This window comes from Sorex fumeus, unplaced genomic scaffold, assembly GCF_029834395.1.
Source record: "Sorex fumeus unplaced genomic scaffold, SorFum_2.1 ptg000100l, whole genome shotgun sequence".
Classification (NCBI taxonomy): domain Eukaryota; kingdom Metazoa; phylum Chordata; class Mammalia; order Eulipotyphla; family Soricidae; genus Sorex; species Sorex fumeus.
Window position 1 is genome coordinate 3,699,143 of NW_026606157.1, and position 16,190 is coordinate 3,715,332.

Genomic DNA, 16,190 nt, shown 5'->3' on the forward strand with positions numbered 1-16,190 from the left:
CCCAAGCACTGCTTGGGAGATGCCCTCCCCCCCTCAAAAAAAGAAAAAGAGATGAAAAGAAATGTGAATAATCTAAAGGTTTACTTTTTTCTACAAAAGAATAAAATCAATGGAAACTAAGGTAATGAAAGACCTGATCAAATTGTCCTGAGAAAATATAGGATTCATTTTCCAAAACAAATTAAAACCAAATGCAAAGAACCAGAAGAAGGCTTTGTATGGAGTTCGCAGCCACATTTGTTAATATGGCAACGTCCAGTCAATGACAGCTCCCAATCTGGTTTTGCAGGCTCTCCGAGGAAAAGAGAAGATACTTATGGTATTATCGCTTCTACTGCAATCAGGAAAATTGCTCTCTACCTCTGGTCCTTGGCAGCGCCCCTGGATGGGATGAAGGAACTGTTTCCGAAATGCATGGCATTTTGAAAAGGTGGAAATTTTCCCGTCCTTTGGAGGCACTTGGGCTTTTGACTTTCAGGTAAGACTTCCTATAGGAATCAGCACAGTGCTGATTGAGAAACAATTGTTCAAAAGATTTGTTCAAAGTATAGGACTAGGTGATTATTTCGTTGGCTATTTTGTTTGTTCCCAAGTTTTAAAAAGTTCCTATAGGAATCAGCATAGTGCTGATTTAAAACTTCCAAGTTTTAAAAACTTTCTATACGAATCAGTATAGTGCTGATTGAGAAACATTTGTTCAAAGAGATTTGTTCAAAGAATAGGACTAGGTGATTATTTCGTTGACTATTTTGTTTGTTCCCAAGTTTTAAAAACTTTGGATATTAAATGTAAATTAGGATATTCTCTCTCTCCAGTCTCTCTCTCTCTCTCTCTCTCTCTCTCTCTCTCTCGCTTGCTTTCTCTCTTTCTCTTCTCTCTCAGTCTCTCTATCTCTTTATCTGTCTCTCTCTCTCCCCTACCCCTCTCTCCCTTTCTCTTTTTCTCTTACCCACTCCCTCTTTCCCTCCCTCCTCTTTGTTCCCTTTAGGCACTGTGGTTTGCAATTGTTGAAAAGGAGACTGTAGTTTCTTAAATGAAGATTCTATTGTTCTTACCAAATTAACAAAACTTCGAGGAAAAAAAAATATTCCTCATGCCTCTGCAAACAAAAAACTCCTTCAAAGGGGGGACAATATTTTATCTTGAAGTCCACAAGCATTAACAAAACACCCTAAAATGTGCATACAATTATTTAAAAATCCCTTTCCATATATTCTGCAGCTCTTCCTGGAGAATGCAATACATTGGCGTTGGGTAGGGGAGGCAGGGATTAGGTGGAGTCTGGGGCCTTCTGGGCTACGAAAGCACGTGGGAATCAGCGGCAGCTGACTGGAGAAACAGCTCTTCCTTGGCTTCCGTTTGAGATTCAAAGCCAAGACAAGATATTTTAGGCCTGCCTTGATAGCATCAGCTCACTGATGCTGTGAAGATAGTCTGTGATCTCCAAAGCCAGAGAAGATTTGTACAATCCAGTTCTATTTTTGAGTTCTCCCTCAAGGTCCTGAGGGAAGGTGAAATGTGGAAATGAAAGTGATAACACAAACTTCAAACTGATTTACTGGGGCTAGACAGTACAGGGAATTGGTTACAAGTCCTGCATATGGCGGGCCCAGTGCAATCGCTGGTACCCCAAGTGGTCCTCTGAGGACCAGCAAGAGTGATACTTGAGCACAGATACAGGAATAAGCTCTGAGCACAGAGATTTGTGTTCAAGCCCTCTTCCACCAAAAAAATTACCTGATTTACTGGAGTTTATTTAAAAATAAGTGTCCTTACTCAACTACAAGTGTGAGAGAGGGGAAGAAGAATGGGTTTCACTGCATTATTTGCAGTTATTCAGTGATCTTTCAAACAAAATCATAAATTATCTTAAGAACTTATGGTTTTTTTGTGTTTCTCACATTGAAGATTTTGCCCAGTGTAATAATTAAAATTTTTATTAGTTAAGTTTGGGGCGTTTCCCTTTTTCAAAGCTTTCCAGTGACCCTCCTCTGACCTTGACACGTAGAATTTACCACTCTGTCTAGTTCAAAACTGTATTTCCTTATGAATGTATTTTATTTCAGTGTATTTAAATGCCACATGTTGAAATCTATGTTTTTTCTCACAACAGACCAGAACTGTCCAAAAAAGAATAGATCATATAGTATTTCTGTTTCCCAAGGGCTCAATAATAATTGAAAAATAGTAAATTCCATTATTGAATCATTTTCTAAAATTTTATATGATTACTTTGTTACCTTATTCTAACAGCTAAATGCTAATATTTTTAAGGGTATTCTTTATTACCTTACTTGTCATGTCACCTAGTACAATTGGGTGAATTAATAAAATAAGGACATGCTGAAAAAAAAATCAATGGACAATTGATTGGTTTCATCGTGCTCATTCACAATTCATGCTTGTGTTTTGACACAAAGATAGTTTGAAACAAAGGATAGTTTCTCGTTTCCACTAAATTCCTTACCTCTTTATTAATTTAGATTTTAAAAACTGTCAAAATATTCAGATTTGTTGTGTGTGTGTCTGTGAAATTCTAGTTGTCTTTTGTTCAAATAGGTGTTATCTATATTAATATAATTGTTATATTAGTATAAATTGTCATTACTTTATGGTTTTTTTATTAGTGAAACACTATGAGGTACAGTTATAGACTTACAAATTTTTGTGCTTGGGTTTCAGTCATACAATGATCAAGTACCCATCCCTCCACCAGTGCCCATCCTCCACCACCATGGGTCCCAGCATCCCTCCCACCCCCCATCCCCCCCGTCCCACCCTGCCTCTGTGGCAGGGCATTCTTAAGATGACTAACTAAGAGAAAATGATTCACAAGTAAAGGGAGCAACTCACGGAATAAGAGAATACAAATAATGTATCTGATAATCGAACTGCATCCAGAATATGTAAATATTCCTAAACCACAACAATAAACAATCATTAATCCAAATTTTAAATTCTTAAAGATCTGATTAGAAATTTATCCAAAGAAAACTTAGGGATATCCAATATACACATGAAAATATGTAACAGAATCAGGGATATGGTTCAGTGATAGAGCACTTGACTTTCATGTGTGAAGTTCAGGTTAGATTCTGTGTGTCCCCTGAGCACCACCAGGAGTAGCCCTAAGTACAGTTGAGTGTAAAAACAATTAACTCAATCATTAGGGAAATGAGATGCCACTTCACACATCCTAGGCTGATTATAATTCAAAAAGAAAATTAGTGATGTCAGCAAAGATGATTGATGTGAATGTGTAGCAAGTTTGGAAAACTATTTTGTACTACTTTAAATATTAAACAGACAGTGTGAGAGATAGTACAGTGGGTAGGGCACTTGCTTGGCACATGGCAGACCCAGATTCAATATCCAGCACCCCATAAGGTCCCCTGAGCCCAGTAGGAATAATCCCTGAGTGCAAAATCAGGATTAAGCGCTGAGCACAGCGAGGTATGGCCCCAACCCTATCCCCTAAAATTATTAAACATAGAATTACATATAACATTATATTTCCACTCACGTATGATGAAATGTAGCAAAGATGAAATGTAGCACTGTAGCACTGTCCTCCAGTTGTTCATTGATTTGCTCAAGCAGGCTCAGTAATGTCTCCATTGTGAGACTTGTTGTTACTGTGTTTGGCATATTGAACACGTCATGAGGAGCTTGCCAGGCTTTGCTGTGCGGGCGAGGTAGCTTGCCGGGTTCTCCGAGAGGGGTGGAGGAATTGAACTCGGGTTGGCCTTGTCGGCCGCATGCAAGGAAAATGCCCTACTGCTGTGCTATCGCTCCCAAACTCATACATAATTTTACAGAGAGGTTTGTTTATAGTAGTCATAAAATGTAGAAATGACTCATGCCCATCAACTGATAAACTGATAAAATCTGGTCTTTCTGTATAATGCAATGTTTTTGATAACAAAATGTAATAAATTCTATTATGCTATGACATGAATATAGTTTGATAAGTGAAAAAGGCTTACTATCATGAGACTGTATATTAACATGATTCAATTGTTATGAAATATGCAGAACAAGTAATCCTATGGAGATAGAAAGTGGGTGAGTAGTTTCCTCGAACTAGTGGAGGGGTAAGTGGAGAATGATTGCCAATGGGATCTAGTATTTTTAGTGATAATAACTGTATAACTCATTGGAATATTCTAAAAATAATATAAATATTTAAAGTAAATGGCACAATGGTAGGACATTTGCCTTGCGCACAGGCAGGTTCAATTCCTCCGTCCCTCTCGGAGAGCTCCGCAAGCTACTGAGAGTATCTCGCCCACACGGCAAAGCCTGGCAAGCTACCCGTGACGTATTCGATATGCCAAACACAGTAACAACAGTCTCCAATGGAGACGTTACTGGGCCTGCTCGAGCAAATTGATGATCAACGGGAGGGCCTTTACTTTACTTTTAATATAAATATTTATATATGTAAATATTATTCAAATTATACACATATAAAGTATATAATGTGTATATAATAAGCATTGCACTGTAGCACTGTCCTCCCGTTGTTCATTGATTAAATGGAGTGGGCACCAGCAACGTCTCACAACAAATTGTGAGACTTATTTTTGTTGTTTTGGGCATATGGAATACATCACGTGACATATATAATAAGTGTATAATTATTATTCAAATTATGTACTTTATATGTGTAAATAATATATTTGATTTATATATTTAAATTCTAAAGAAAAATATTTTAAGTTTAAATCTGTGAATTTCTGTATCTCATTCAATATGTCATATTGAATATGACACAGGTAGCTTGCCAGGCTTTGCCGTGCAGGCGAGATACTCTCGGTAGCTTGCCGAGGAATCGAACTTGGGTCAGCCGTGTCGCCTCATGCAAGGCAAATGCCCTACCCACTGTGCTATCGCTCCAACTATTTTAAATATCTATATAATATTTTTAAAATTTTATCAGAATAAAATTTATAACACTGTTTAGTTTTCTGCTTATAAAATAAGGGAGTTAGTTGGCCAAACTTCAATATTCTGTGATCCCTGATAACTAAGCATAATTCTGCTTATAATAAGCTTCTTTATCTAAACAGATGGTGAAAAGTTGTTTGACTCATTCAATGCCTAAAGAAAGTAGATAAAATTTTCCCTAAGTGCTATCTCATTTTAATATCCAGAACAATTCTCTGAGTGAAAAATAGTAGTAGTATTTCAATTTTACCTTTGTGGAAATTTAGTCTTCTTAGGATTAAGTTTCTTAATGTAAAAGGGACCAAGTTGACTGAAAGAAAGAACTGAGTGCTCTATGGTGCCAACGCCAAGAACACACTGAAAACTGAGTAGAGCACAGCGAACCATGAAGGGTTTCACTGAGAAACTTCCTTGGAGAAAACAGTCATCACCTTAGTGAGACTCAACTCTCCAGAAGGCAAAACGTTTGAACTTGTGGAGCTCTCGGTTTGGGGGATGGGAGAAGCAAAGGGTGAAAGAGAAAAGGAACAAGATGCTTAGGGGCAGGAACTGGACAGGAAATGACATCGTAGGATGGGAGGGAGCTGAGCACCAAGGACTTACGAAACATCACTTTTAGCGAAGTCAAAACAAGACTCTAGGCAGGCAACACAATGCCATGGGCTGCTGTCCCCAGCATGGAACAGCCATTCCTGAGGTGTGACAGGAGCCACTCCTGTCCTCTACCAGAACAGACTGCCATCTCCACCTGATGTGAGACCCCTGTTCCCATAGATCACAGCTGAGAGTTCACAGAAGTCATATTGTACTGAATCTCACATGGTGTTGTTTTGTAGTCTTAGGACCACCATAGTCTAACCTGTGGTGGTCCAGAGTGGAACTGCTTTCAAAGGTGAACATGCCCAACCAGAGTTCCATTAGTTGGTTGTCTACCTACGGCCCTGCCTCTAGAGGTCAGAGTCTGGATCCTGCCCCCACCTTCCCATATCCATAGCTTTGGCAGTTCCAGCTGTTGGATTGTCAACTGAGAACCAAGGGATGCTCCCCCAAAGTGGGTGAAGTAGACTTAATTGCCAATCTAAATTAGATAGCACCTAGTGCAAAGGGTCCAAATGGTTCAGTTTCCTGCTTCCACCCACCGTTTTAGAGATGGGGAGCTGGCAGTACGCAGCGCAGACATGGTGCAGTCACGGGCCAGCACTGGGAGGAACCATCCCCAAGAAGGTGACTGGGAGTCGTAAAGCAGAAACACAACAGTAATAGACACCCCAGGATGAGTACTGCAGAGGTAGGCACACAAAAGAAAGGAAAGAAAGCTATGATCCCATTTAAGATATAGTCCAAAAACATCAAATGCCTACATGCCAACGAATCAATGTGAAAGATGTACATATTGAAAACTTGAAATTACTATTGAAAGAAATGGAAGAGAACATCATGAAATAAAAAAAATTCCATTGTCATGAATTGGAAAAATTAGGATTGTAGAAAACATAATCCTACCTAAATCATCATAGAGACTCAGTACCATTCTCATAAATACCACAATGACATTAGTCAATGACATAGTAAAAACATTACTACATTTATGTGAAATCATGAAACTGCTGAAAAAATCCAGAGCCACTTTTTGAAAAAAAGAAGGCGAAGGCTATTGAATTTCTGACTTCAAATTATATGATAAAATATAGTAATCAAACGTGCTCCACCCCCATTGAGCTATCTCACAAGCACCTAAACTTAGGATTTTAACCCTCGTGGTCTTTCTACATAAATATTCTAAACTATTTTGATACCAAATGTGTTTGTTGGCCCAAAATTGTTTTATTACAGTAAATAACAGGACTCAACTGACCTACGATCAAATGTTTGTTCTTCACTGTTTCACTTTTTGGTAGAAGTTATAAAGTTAGTTCCAAGGAGGAGTACCATTTATTCCTTTAGTCAGAAAACTTAGTGGAATAATTTACTTTCACATTGGACAGTTCCTTTACATCCTTATCATGTCCTAAAGAAGGTCACAAGGAAGGCTGGAGGATTTCCATTCTACTCATCCTGTGACTCCCACTCTGTGAGCTGAACTATTAAAAAACTTGAGGACAAGCTGTTTCCAGAAATGAGCCTTTCAAATTTTCTAAATTCTAGCAGCTGAGTTTTTTTTGAGAACAAACAGTATGTGCTTGTTAACTGAGTTGTCAGAATGAGTTTTGCAGAGATTTTTGTTTTTCTCCTTTGAGTATTCTTTTTCTATGATGGTGGTGGTACCTCTTGAGAAATGGTATACTCCCTCTCCACCTTGAAGAAGTATTAACATTTCTGTTTACATAATTATGCCTCAAAAGTCACCACCTCCGTTGGGTTTATACTTAGCAAGAGACATGTTGAGATTTCACTTACTGACTGCGGGCCACAGAGTGTTAATATTTCCAGAGTATGCCAGCAGTGTGCTCATTTGTGCATGGATTCTTCCAATGGAGAAGACAGTGCTGTCAAAAATTTACACTAAGGGCTAAGGTCTGTGGTTCTTGGCAGATGGTTGTGATTTTTCTTGAACCCTGATGCATAGGTGCAACTACTTGACTGCTAATAACAAGCAAAAATTACCCACAGAATTAAAAGGCAGTCTGAGGAAAGCGTTCATTTAAAAATAGCAGCTCTGAGTTGGCATCAGAGGATTACATCAGAAACTGAAAGAAAAGATTGACAAGACGCCAGAGCTAACCAGCCCACGTGATGCAAAATTATTGTTTTGCAGGATGAAGAGCAATATGTAACAGGCAGTCCCCAAGTCTCCAAAATCAATTTCCTTGGGGAAAATGCTGCAGTAATCACCAAAGCACTACAGTCTTAATTGTTATTTTTTACAAAAGACATTGCACTGTGAATAGGCAGAATGTAATCAGAAAGGGGAGACAGTTATTACTTCCACATTTTACTAAATAATTAAGTGATGGATGTTGGTGTATCTTTTCCATTTATTTGTTGAGTAATAATGTGTGTACCTGTAAATAGACGTGCAATGAATCAAAGAGACAGGAGAATAAGTCATAGTTAGTGTTTCTAAAAAACATGCAATTTAGAGCAAAATACATAGGCCAGAGATAACTACACACTGGACTCTGTGTGGCTTCTTAAGATGAGGGCTTCTTAAACTTTTTCCCGTTGTAATTCTTTTTTACCTAAGAAATGCATCATGGGCAGACACTGCCAGAAACACCTTGGATTATTTATGTGTTTGATCTTGAATTCAGGTCTAGGTACTGTATATTCGGAAACCTTTTACCGCTGCCCAATTTTTCATGATTCCCATATTCAGTTATGCAACTTCGTATGGGGTTGCAAACCCCCTTGAAGAAACTAGGCCCTGTACGAGAATCAGGGCATGCAGTGTTGTGTGTACTCTAAGGAAAGGCAAAAAGAATAGAGGAAGTGGCATTCAGGAGGAAAGACTAATATGTACCTAGTTATGATGATTTAGAGAGACGTAAGTAATCTAATTTAATATCAGAATGAAACTATACTGGAAGAAAACTTGGAAAAGGAAGTTTGGTTAAGGTTGTTTTGGGTCTCCTGAACTAGGGAGATACTAGAGTCTTTCCACTATACAACTTGGCATTTTAAGAATGGGGGTCATACTTCATACCTGCATTGCAAACCATAACACCCAAAAGGAAAGAGAGAGAGAGAGAGTAAAAGAGAATGTGCCTGCCATAGAGGCAGGGGGTGGGGGGAGGGAGACAGTGGTGGAAGGGATACTGGGTAGAGAATGGTCATTGGTGGAGTGATGGATATTCAATCATTGTATGACTGAAACGTAATCACAAAAGTTTGTAAGCCTGTAATTATATCTCACAGGAACTCATTAAAAAATTAAGAAATAAAGAATGGGGGTCATACAATCACACTTACACCATACAAAAATAATTCTGGCATCAAGATGAAGAACGAACTGTAAAAAAAGTGATAAAGAGAGAATGAGATCAAGGATACTGGAGCTATGTCAAGTATTGCAATAGTACACTTGAAAAATGGCTGGACTTGATCTAAGCATAAGGAGAGATCCACAGCAGAGATTTGAAAAAACATTTCAGAGAAGAGTGAGAAAGAAAGACTAGATAAGGTTTCTGAGTGAGGCAAATGATAATTACATCATTCGCCAAGAAAAGATTATAGATTTTTCTGGGTAGTGGAACCTGGAGAGCCCTGTTTCAGAAATGCTGCACTAAGACCCATAGGACAACTAGGACAAAAGGCCTGATATACAGTTGTTTATAGAGAGATTTGAGGAATAGTATTCAGAAGTCGAAAATCAAAATGCAAGTTATTTCCTTGGAACTGGAAGCACAAAAGTAGATGTTGTGACTCCATCCAGAAGTACAGAGAGAGAGAGAGAGAGAGAGAGAGAAAGAGAGAGAGAGAGAGAGAGAGAGAGAGAGAGAGAGAAAGGATAGAGCCTGGGAAAGTAGTGACATTGTAAACGCAGCAATGAGCAAGGGTCGCTGAGAAAGGAAACTTAGGAAGACTGACAATGGGGTGGAGAAGAGCTAGAAAAGAGTCACATCCTGGAGTTATTATTTAAAAAGGTATTTTAAAAGCATTAGAGTAGTATCTAAAATAGAGTAATAGGATTTGAAAATACAGTCATTGTCTATAGTCTGGGCACTACTATAAAATAATTTTATTTTATTTGGTTGTGGTTGGTTTGTGGGTCACCCCCAGCAGTACTCAAGGGTTACTCCTGGCTCTGCGCTTAGGGATCACTCCTAGCAGTGCTCAGGGGACCATATGGAGTGCCAGAGATCAAATTTTGGTTGACTGTATGCAAGGCAATTATCTTACCCATCATACTATTGCTCTAGTTCCCATAGAAAGAAATTTTTAGTAAGAAAATTGGATACAGTGCTTCACGGTCTGGAAGACTGATTGGAAATAAAGAAGTTGGGACCAGAGCGAGAGTACAGCAGGGAGGGTGTTTGCCTTGCACACGGCCAACCCGGGTTCAATTCCCAGCATGCCATATGGTCCCCCAAGCACTGCCAGGAGTAATTCCTGAGCGCAGAGCCAGAAGTAACCTCTGAGCATCACTGACTATGACCCCAAAAGCAAAACAAAAAAAAAAGTAAATAAAGAAGTTGACCCTCTTAGGCTAAGATTAGGGTCCAAGTACAAATACTGTTGGGTTGGAGAGAGAAACTACAGGTGTTAAAGGGTTTGCCTTACGTGAAGTTGACTCCAGATCAATCCCTGGTATCATATGGACCCCCTAGCGCAGACCCTGGACTACTTCACAGAACTTCCTAGTACGATCAAACAACCCACCCTCCAGTCCCCACTGGCCCCCTAAATCCCAGAAGACCACAAGCTGTAGGGAATCAGAAAAGAATTTTGACATTTGGGGGTTTTATGACCATATAAATTAAAAGGCTCCAAGCATGTTTATAAACAGTGGCAACGTACACATGAGGCGGACATGTGGTACTCTTAAAATCCTCTGTTAAGCAAGAATCAAGGCCCCGTGTTGGGAAAAAGGAAAATGAAATTGCATACTCCCAAATACATGCAGTTTCCTTTGTGTGTGTTGGTATATATTTCTGGATAGGCTTCCAAATTTCTTAACTGACAATGAAAGTTTTGTTTTGAGGGTCACAATGATAGAGCTCAGGGTTTACTCCTGTCTGTGCTCAGGGACCACTCATGACAGTGCTTGAGGGTCCATATGGCAGGTTGAAAGTGCCCTTCCTTCTGTACTACCTCTCTGGCCCCGAGACAATGTAAGTTTTGATACGAAACATCTTGCTCTAACCTTTTATTACCCTGTGTACCCTTAGAAAATTTATGTATCCACAAAACAAAGGAATGAACACATTATACCTTAAAGGACAAAATAAGTTAGAAAGCATTCAATAAATGCTACCCATTATTCTTGTCTTTATCTTCATCATAATTATGTATTTGATTATATCTTTGAATTTATGTATTTATAGCTAAACTTATGTATTTGAGATAGTTTAAAGTTTTCAGAGCCTCATCATAAATATCAATAAATTCTTTGGAGCAGTTTTCTAATAAACTTAAATAAAATCAAAATATAATATCTAAATAATTTTTTACAGTTGAATAGTGACTTATGGGTCACAAAATTCTATGTGGTTTGATATGAATCAACCTCTCCAATATTACTATCAGCATTTAGAACTTCATGTAAGCAAATCAGTCTTTATTAAAAAAGCAATAGGGAGGCAGATATGATAGAATACTTTCAACAGGTTAGCATCATTTAAAATCACTCTAGGGATTTTTTTTGTAGTGAAATGTGGATTTGATGAGGAAAGAAGGAGATGAGGAAAAACCAACAGATGAAAAAGAATAGACAGAAGACAAGAGTCACAGAATATCATCCTTAGAAGACCTCAGTGGCAAATAAATAAAATGAACAGAACCAGAACATTTAGGAGGTGATTCACAGGCCTGAATGGAAAGGGACTGTGAAAAATAAGGATGGTCATGATTGCTTCTTTTTTTATGTTTGTGTATGTGTGTATGCATAGATATATATGTGTGTGTATATATATGTATGCTCATATTATGTACATATACTCACAAACATAAGAATGAATGTACATCACTAGTATGGAGTATATTAAATGACAAATAGATTATATAAAAGCCCTGTAATTGAATTTGGGAATGTTGAGATTATGAGATTATGCAACTTTGAGGTGTACTTAGAATGACTACATTTAGAGAGCTCATGATCAAAGGAAAAATTTTGTTTTTTAAGCTGAATACTCTACCCAGTTTGCATACCGCCCATAGAAAGATAAGAATTAGGTCAAGGATATAAATAAATTTTCTATAGTCAGAGAAAGGAAGAGATGTGGTTTGAGATATTGAGTCCCTGCTTAGATTCTAAGTCTTTTATTTTTTCTTTTAAATATCATACTGGCATGTTTAATAAGAACCCTAACACAAAATCACCATGTATTGCTTTTAATGCTTTACATGTAATGCCTTTTTTATGCTTGTCTATAAGTAAAAATAAAGTGTGACCAAGTTGAGAACAAAGTCAATAACTAGTTTGAATTATAGATAATAATTTTAATTAAACCCCTGATTATATTGTTACTCCCCAATTCTATATGCAAGTAATTTTACTATCCGTCAGGAAATATTTCTGTGTAATTCGTAAGTCTCTCTGGATCCCAGATTTATTTCAATTTCTTCTGGCTCATATCTTGGCCGATACTCCAGTTCAATTAGACAAATTCTTTTGCTCACTATTTATTGTTTCTATTGATCTATTTACCCTACAGTAAAATAAACAATATATCCATTAGTCTTCTGAATTTTATACAAGCATATATAATAGTCAAAATATTAAAAGCTTTTTCTAGGAGCTCTCTGTAAAATCTACTGGTCTGGCCTGTGACATGGTACAGCCAGTAGAGTGTTTGCCTTATGTGCTCAGGCCTGAGTTTGATCCTGACATGGCATATGATCCTTTCAGCATAGCCTAAGTGATGCCTGAGCACAGAGCTAAGAGTAAGCATTGAGCAAACCATCAAGTGTGACCCCCCCAAAAAAAAGAATACAAAAACCCAAAATCTACTGGCTTAGCAGTGTGCATATTTGGATTCTAGGTTCAAGACCTTCAAAAAATGGCCTTGAGCCAACAGCTCGACTTCCCTTAAGTTCCCCTTTCTTCACTGGCCTATTCAGGAGACAGGAAGCAGGTGTTCAAGCTTCCTTGATTTCTATCCTTTAATCATGTGAAAAATCCCTGAAGGAACACAAATTATTTAGTAGAGGTTTACAATCATCTTAAGGAATCCTGATTCTCTTTCAATAGAAAAAAAATTCTGTCTCATCTGATCAGTTTTAGTACTAGACAAATAGCCAAAATATTTGTATTGACATTTTTCTTCCAAGCTAATGCTGAGTGTGTCATCAAACTGAAATCCTGTTGGAGAAACAGTTCTGTACTTTTGATGGTTTCTAATTTTCTAACTTGACATTGGGACTTTTAACTGTGAATCGCCTCGTGGCATTCCACATGAAATCTCACTGTGCATTCTGAGGTCTGACATTTCTGTTACACTTAAATTTGATCTGAGATTTCTTTGCTTTTCAGTTTACTCAAAGTTTCCGTTTTTTAAAAGGTCAACATTTGTTAGAATGCTTTCGGCTTTCACCCATCATTTCAAAAGTTCTTTGAATAAGATATTGACTCGGTATCATTTTCCAAACTAGAAAAAGAGAAGCAAAAGTGAAAAAGAATTACAGAAGGAGAGAAGGATGAAGCAGAAATGACAAAAATAAACAAGTCAAATGAAAAAAGTTGGTATATATTTTTTGTAGGGATTTTACTTCACCATATGACTGGCCTGGTGAAGTTGACATAAAGGTCTTTGATATTCCTCTAGCCGCTGAAATGATGGGACTTAAAAATCTCTAGGGAAGAGATGGGCAGTGACAATCCCCAAATCTGAATACAGTGAAGTTGACTTCCAAACCAATTTGTTCTACAGGGTAAACATAAGTTAATGTATATCTGGAAAACAGCCACACATGCTGATTTCTTGACTTACTGACTCATAAAAAGTAACACATGCCAAAAATATGTTGTACCCCTGAGATTCCCAGAATGAAGTCTACCGTCCCTGAGATGCTAATAGGAGAGCTGCAAAGTCAGGGTTATTTCCATAATAATTCTAAGATGCCATTTGCCTTGTCACATGGACTCACTCATGAATGCAGAGTGGAGTTTTCCAGAAGCTATGTGATATGCACTATTGCAGCAAAAGCAGACAGAAGAATGCAGCTGTCTTCTATTAGTTGGACATTAAAGAGAGTCACAAAAATGTAAAATATATCTCCTCTCACTAAATATTTTGTTACCGAAAATAGACATTTTTCAAAGACATATATCCTTCATGATAACATTTAATGAGTTTATTAACTTCAGTTTGAATGAGTTAATATTTCTTGAGTGCCCCGATTTATTGCTGGTATTGTAATTATATATCTATATATGTGTATGTATATATGTATAAATATACACACATTTATACCACATAAACAAAAACTCTTAGTAATCTTCCATAATTTTAAGAGTTTAAAAGAGAAAGATAGACAGTCAAGGAGAGAGACCCTTTCTTGTGCAGCAAAATCTAACTAAAAGGCAGCTAAGATAGAGATGGGAGCACCAAATAAAGGGTGTTGGGAGGATCCTCCCAGGATGGGAGATGCACACTGAACGTAGACTATAGACCGAACATGATTGGCACTCAATGCCTCTTTTGCAAACCACAGCACCCAAAAAGAGAGAGAGAACAAAAGGGAATGCCCTGCCACAGAGGCAGGGTGGGATGGGGGGTTGTGGGGTAGGAGGGATACTGGGATCAGTGGTGGTGGAGAATGGGCACTGGTGGAGGGATTGGTACTTGATCATTGTATAACTGAAACCCAAGCACAAAAATTTGTAAGTCTACAACTGTACCTCATGGTATTTCACTAATAAAAATTTAAAAATAAATAAATAAAAGCCGCATTTTAGGGGCCATAGTGATAGTACAGCAGGGAAAGTACTTGCATTGCATGCAGCTGACCCAGGTTCAATCCCTGTTATTCCATACGGTCCCTGAGCACCACCAGGAGTAATTCCTAGTGCAAAGCCAAGAATAACACCTGAGAACCTAGGAGCGCTGGGTGTGGCCCATAAAAAACAAACAAAAGTCACATCTTTGATTTCTTTTATTAACTTTTATAGTGCTGCTCCTCACTTTTCCTTTGTGTCTCCTGCTCCTCCTTAACAATGGACCATGTGCAATTTTAGCAAATCCCTCGCCAGTTATGGTACAAGGATATATTTATCTTAGCTGTGGCACCATGTCCCTTTATGGTTCCCAGAGCCTCAATTGTGCAATATAGAGGTAACTAAACCCTGAATAAATAGAATCCTTGCTTATGAAACTCATAAAACTGAAGAGTAAGCCAGACTGCTATTTTGCTTCAGATTCTATATTCAGACATGCCTGGAAACCAATTAGGTAACAAAGTTACTTCAGTGGTCATTTGAGGCTGAGTCCCCCAGCTCATCATGTCCACCTCCACATATAAGACTGTATGCTTGCTCCTCGGCTTGCTTATTCAATCATCAAGGCCAACACCCTCACCTCAAACCCATCATTTTGTTGATCATAGCTGTACCCTGAACCACAGGACCATGACAGCTCTGCTCATTGCACTTCACACTGCATGCACTTAGACCACCTGTTACTGGGTGATGACCAGCAGGGAAGGAAACTAGCAATACACAGCTAATCCCTCAGAGATTTCCAGAAGGTCTACCTACAAAAATTCACTCTCAGCAGAGCAGAAGCCCAGGAAACCCAACGAAAATACAAGCCAGGCAGGCTCCACCAGCACCAACTAGCTCTGTGAAAGCTCAGAGAATGAGTTTAGTGCCATGTTAAGGATGTTAAATGAACTCAAAGAAATAACAGCAGATAGTCGGCAAAGCATAAGACATATATGAGAACAAAGAAAGCTATAATAAAAAATGATGGGGGGGGATGGGAGGGATACTGGGATCTGTGGTGGTGGGAAATGGGCACTGTTGGAGGGATGGGTATTTGATCATTGTATAATTGAAACCCAAGCACAAAAATTTTTAAGTCTACAACTGTACCTCATGGTGTCTCACTAATAAAAATTTTTAAAAAATGAAGAGTATTGAAGGTAATATATTAAAAAAAAATACTCAGTAAAAGGTTCAGCAGACATCTGAGGAAAAGATTTGTAAGCTCCAAGAGGAGATAGTGGAAGTCCCTAGAAAACACAGAATCTAGGGGAAAGTAAAAAAAAAAATAGAAATGAACAGCATACCAGAAAACTGAGAACTATGAATCACTTTAGTCCCTAAGGTACAGAAAGGAAAGTTCTGTGAAAAAAACATTAAAGAAATCATAAATAAGAATGATTGGGTTGAGGAGTCCAAATCCAAAAGAACCAAGGGGATCCAGTGAAAATAGAACCAAATTAAAAAAAAAAATACTGGGAGGCACGTTGTACTCAGAATGACGTAAGGCAAAGACAGAGACAGACTACTGATGGCAGCAAGATAGAAAAGAAATTTACATACAAAGGAAAGCCCATAGGTTCACAGGAGATCTATCAAATGAGTCTCCATAGAGCAGAAGAAAATGGTGTGATATAATATAAAAAAAAAACCCTCAATG

At 38.1% G+C, this 16,190-nt stretch overlaps 1 protein-coding gene across 1 annotated transcript in view; it reads left to right on the forward strand.

Moving 5' to 3' along the window:
- Positions 1 to 16,190, forward strand: part of PIK3C2G (phosphatidylinositol-4-phosphate 3-kinase catalytic subunit type 2 gamma) — a 375,313-nt gene that overhangs the window by 124,245 nt on the left and 234,878 nt on the right. The window contains exon 16 of the mRNA XM_056134595.1: positions 290 to 478. Coding sequence (XP_055990570.1) covers positions 290 to 478 — 189 coding nt within the window. The remainder of the gene's footprint in view (positions 1 to 289; positions 479 to 16,190) is intronic.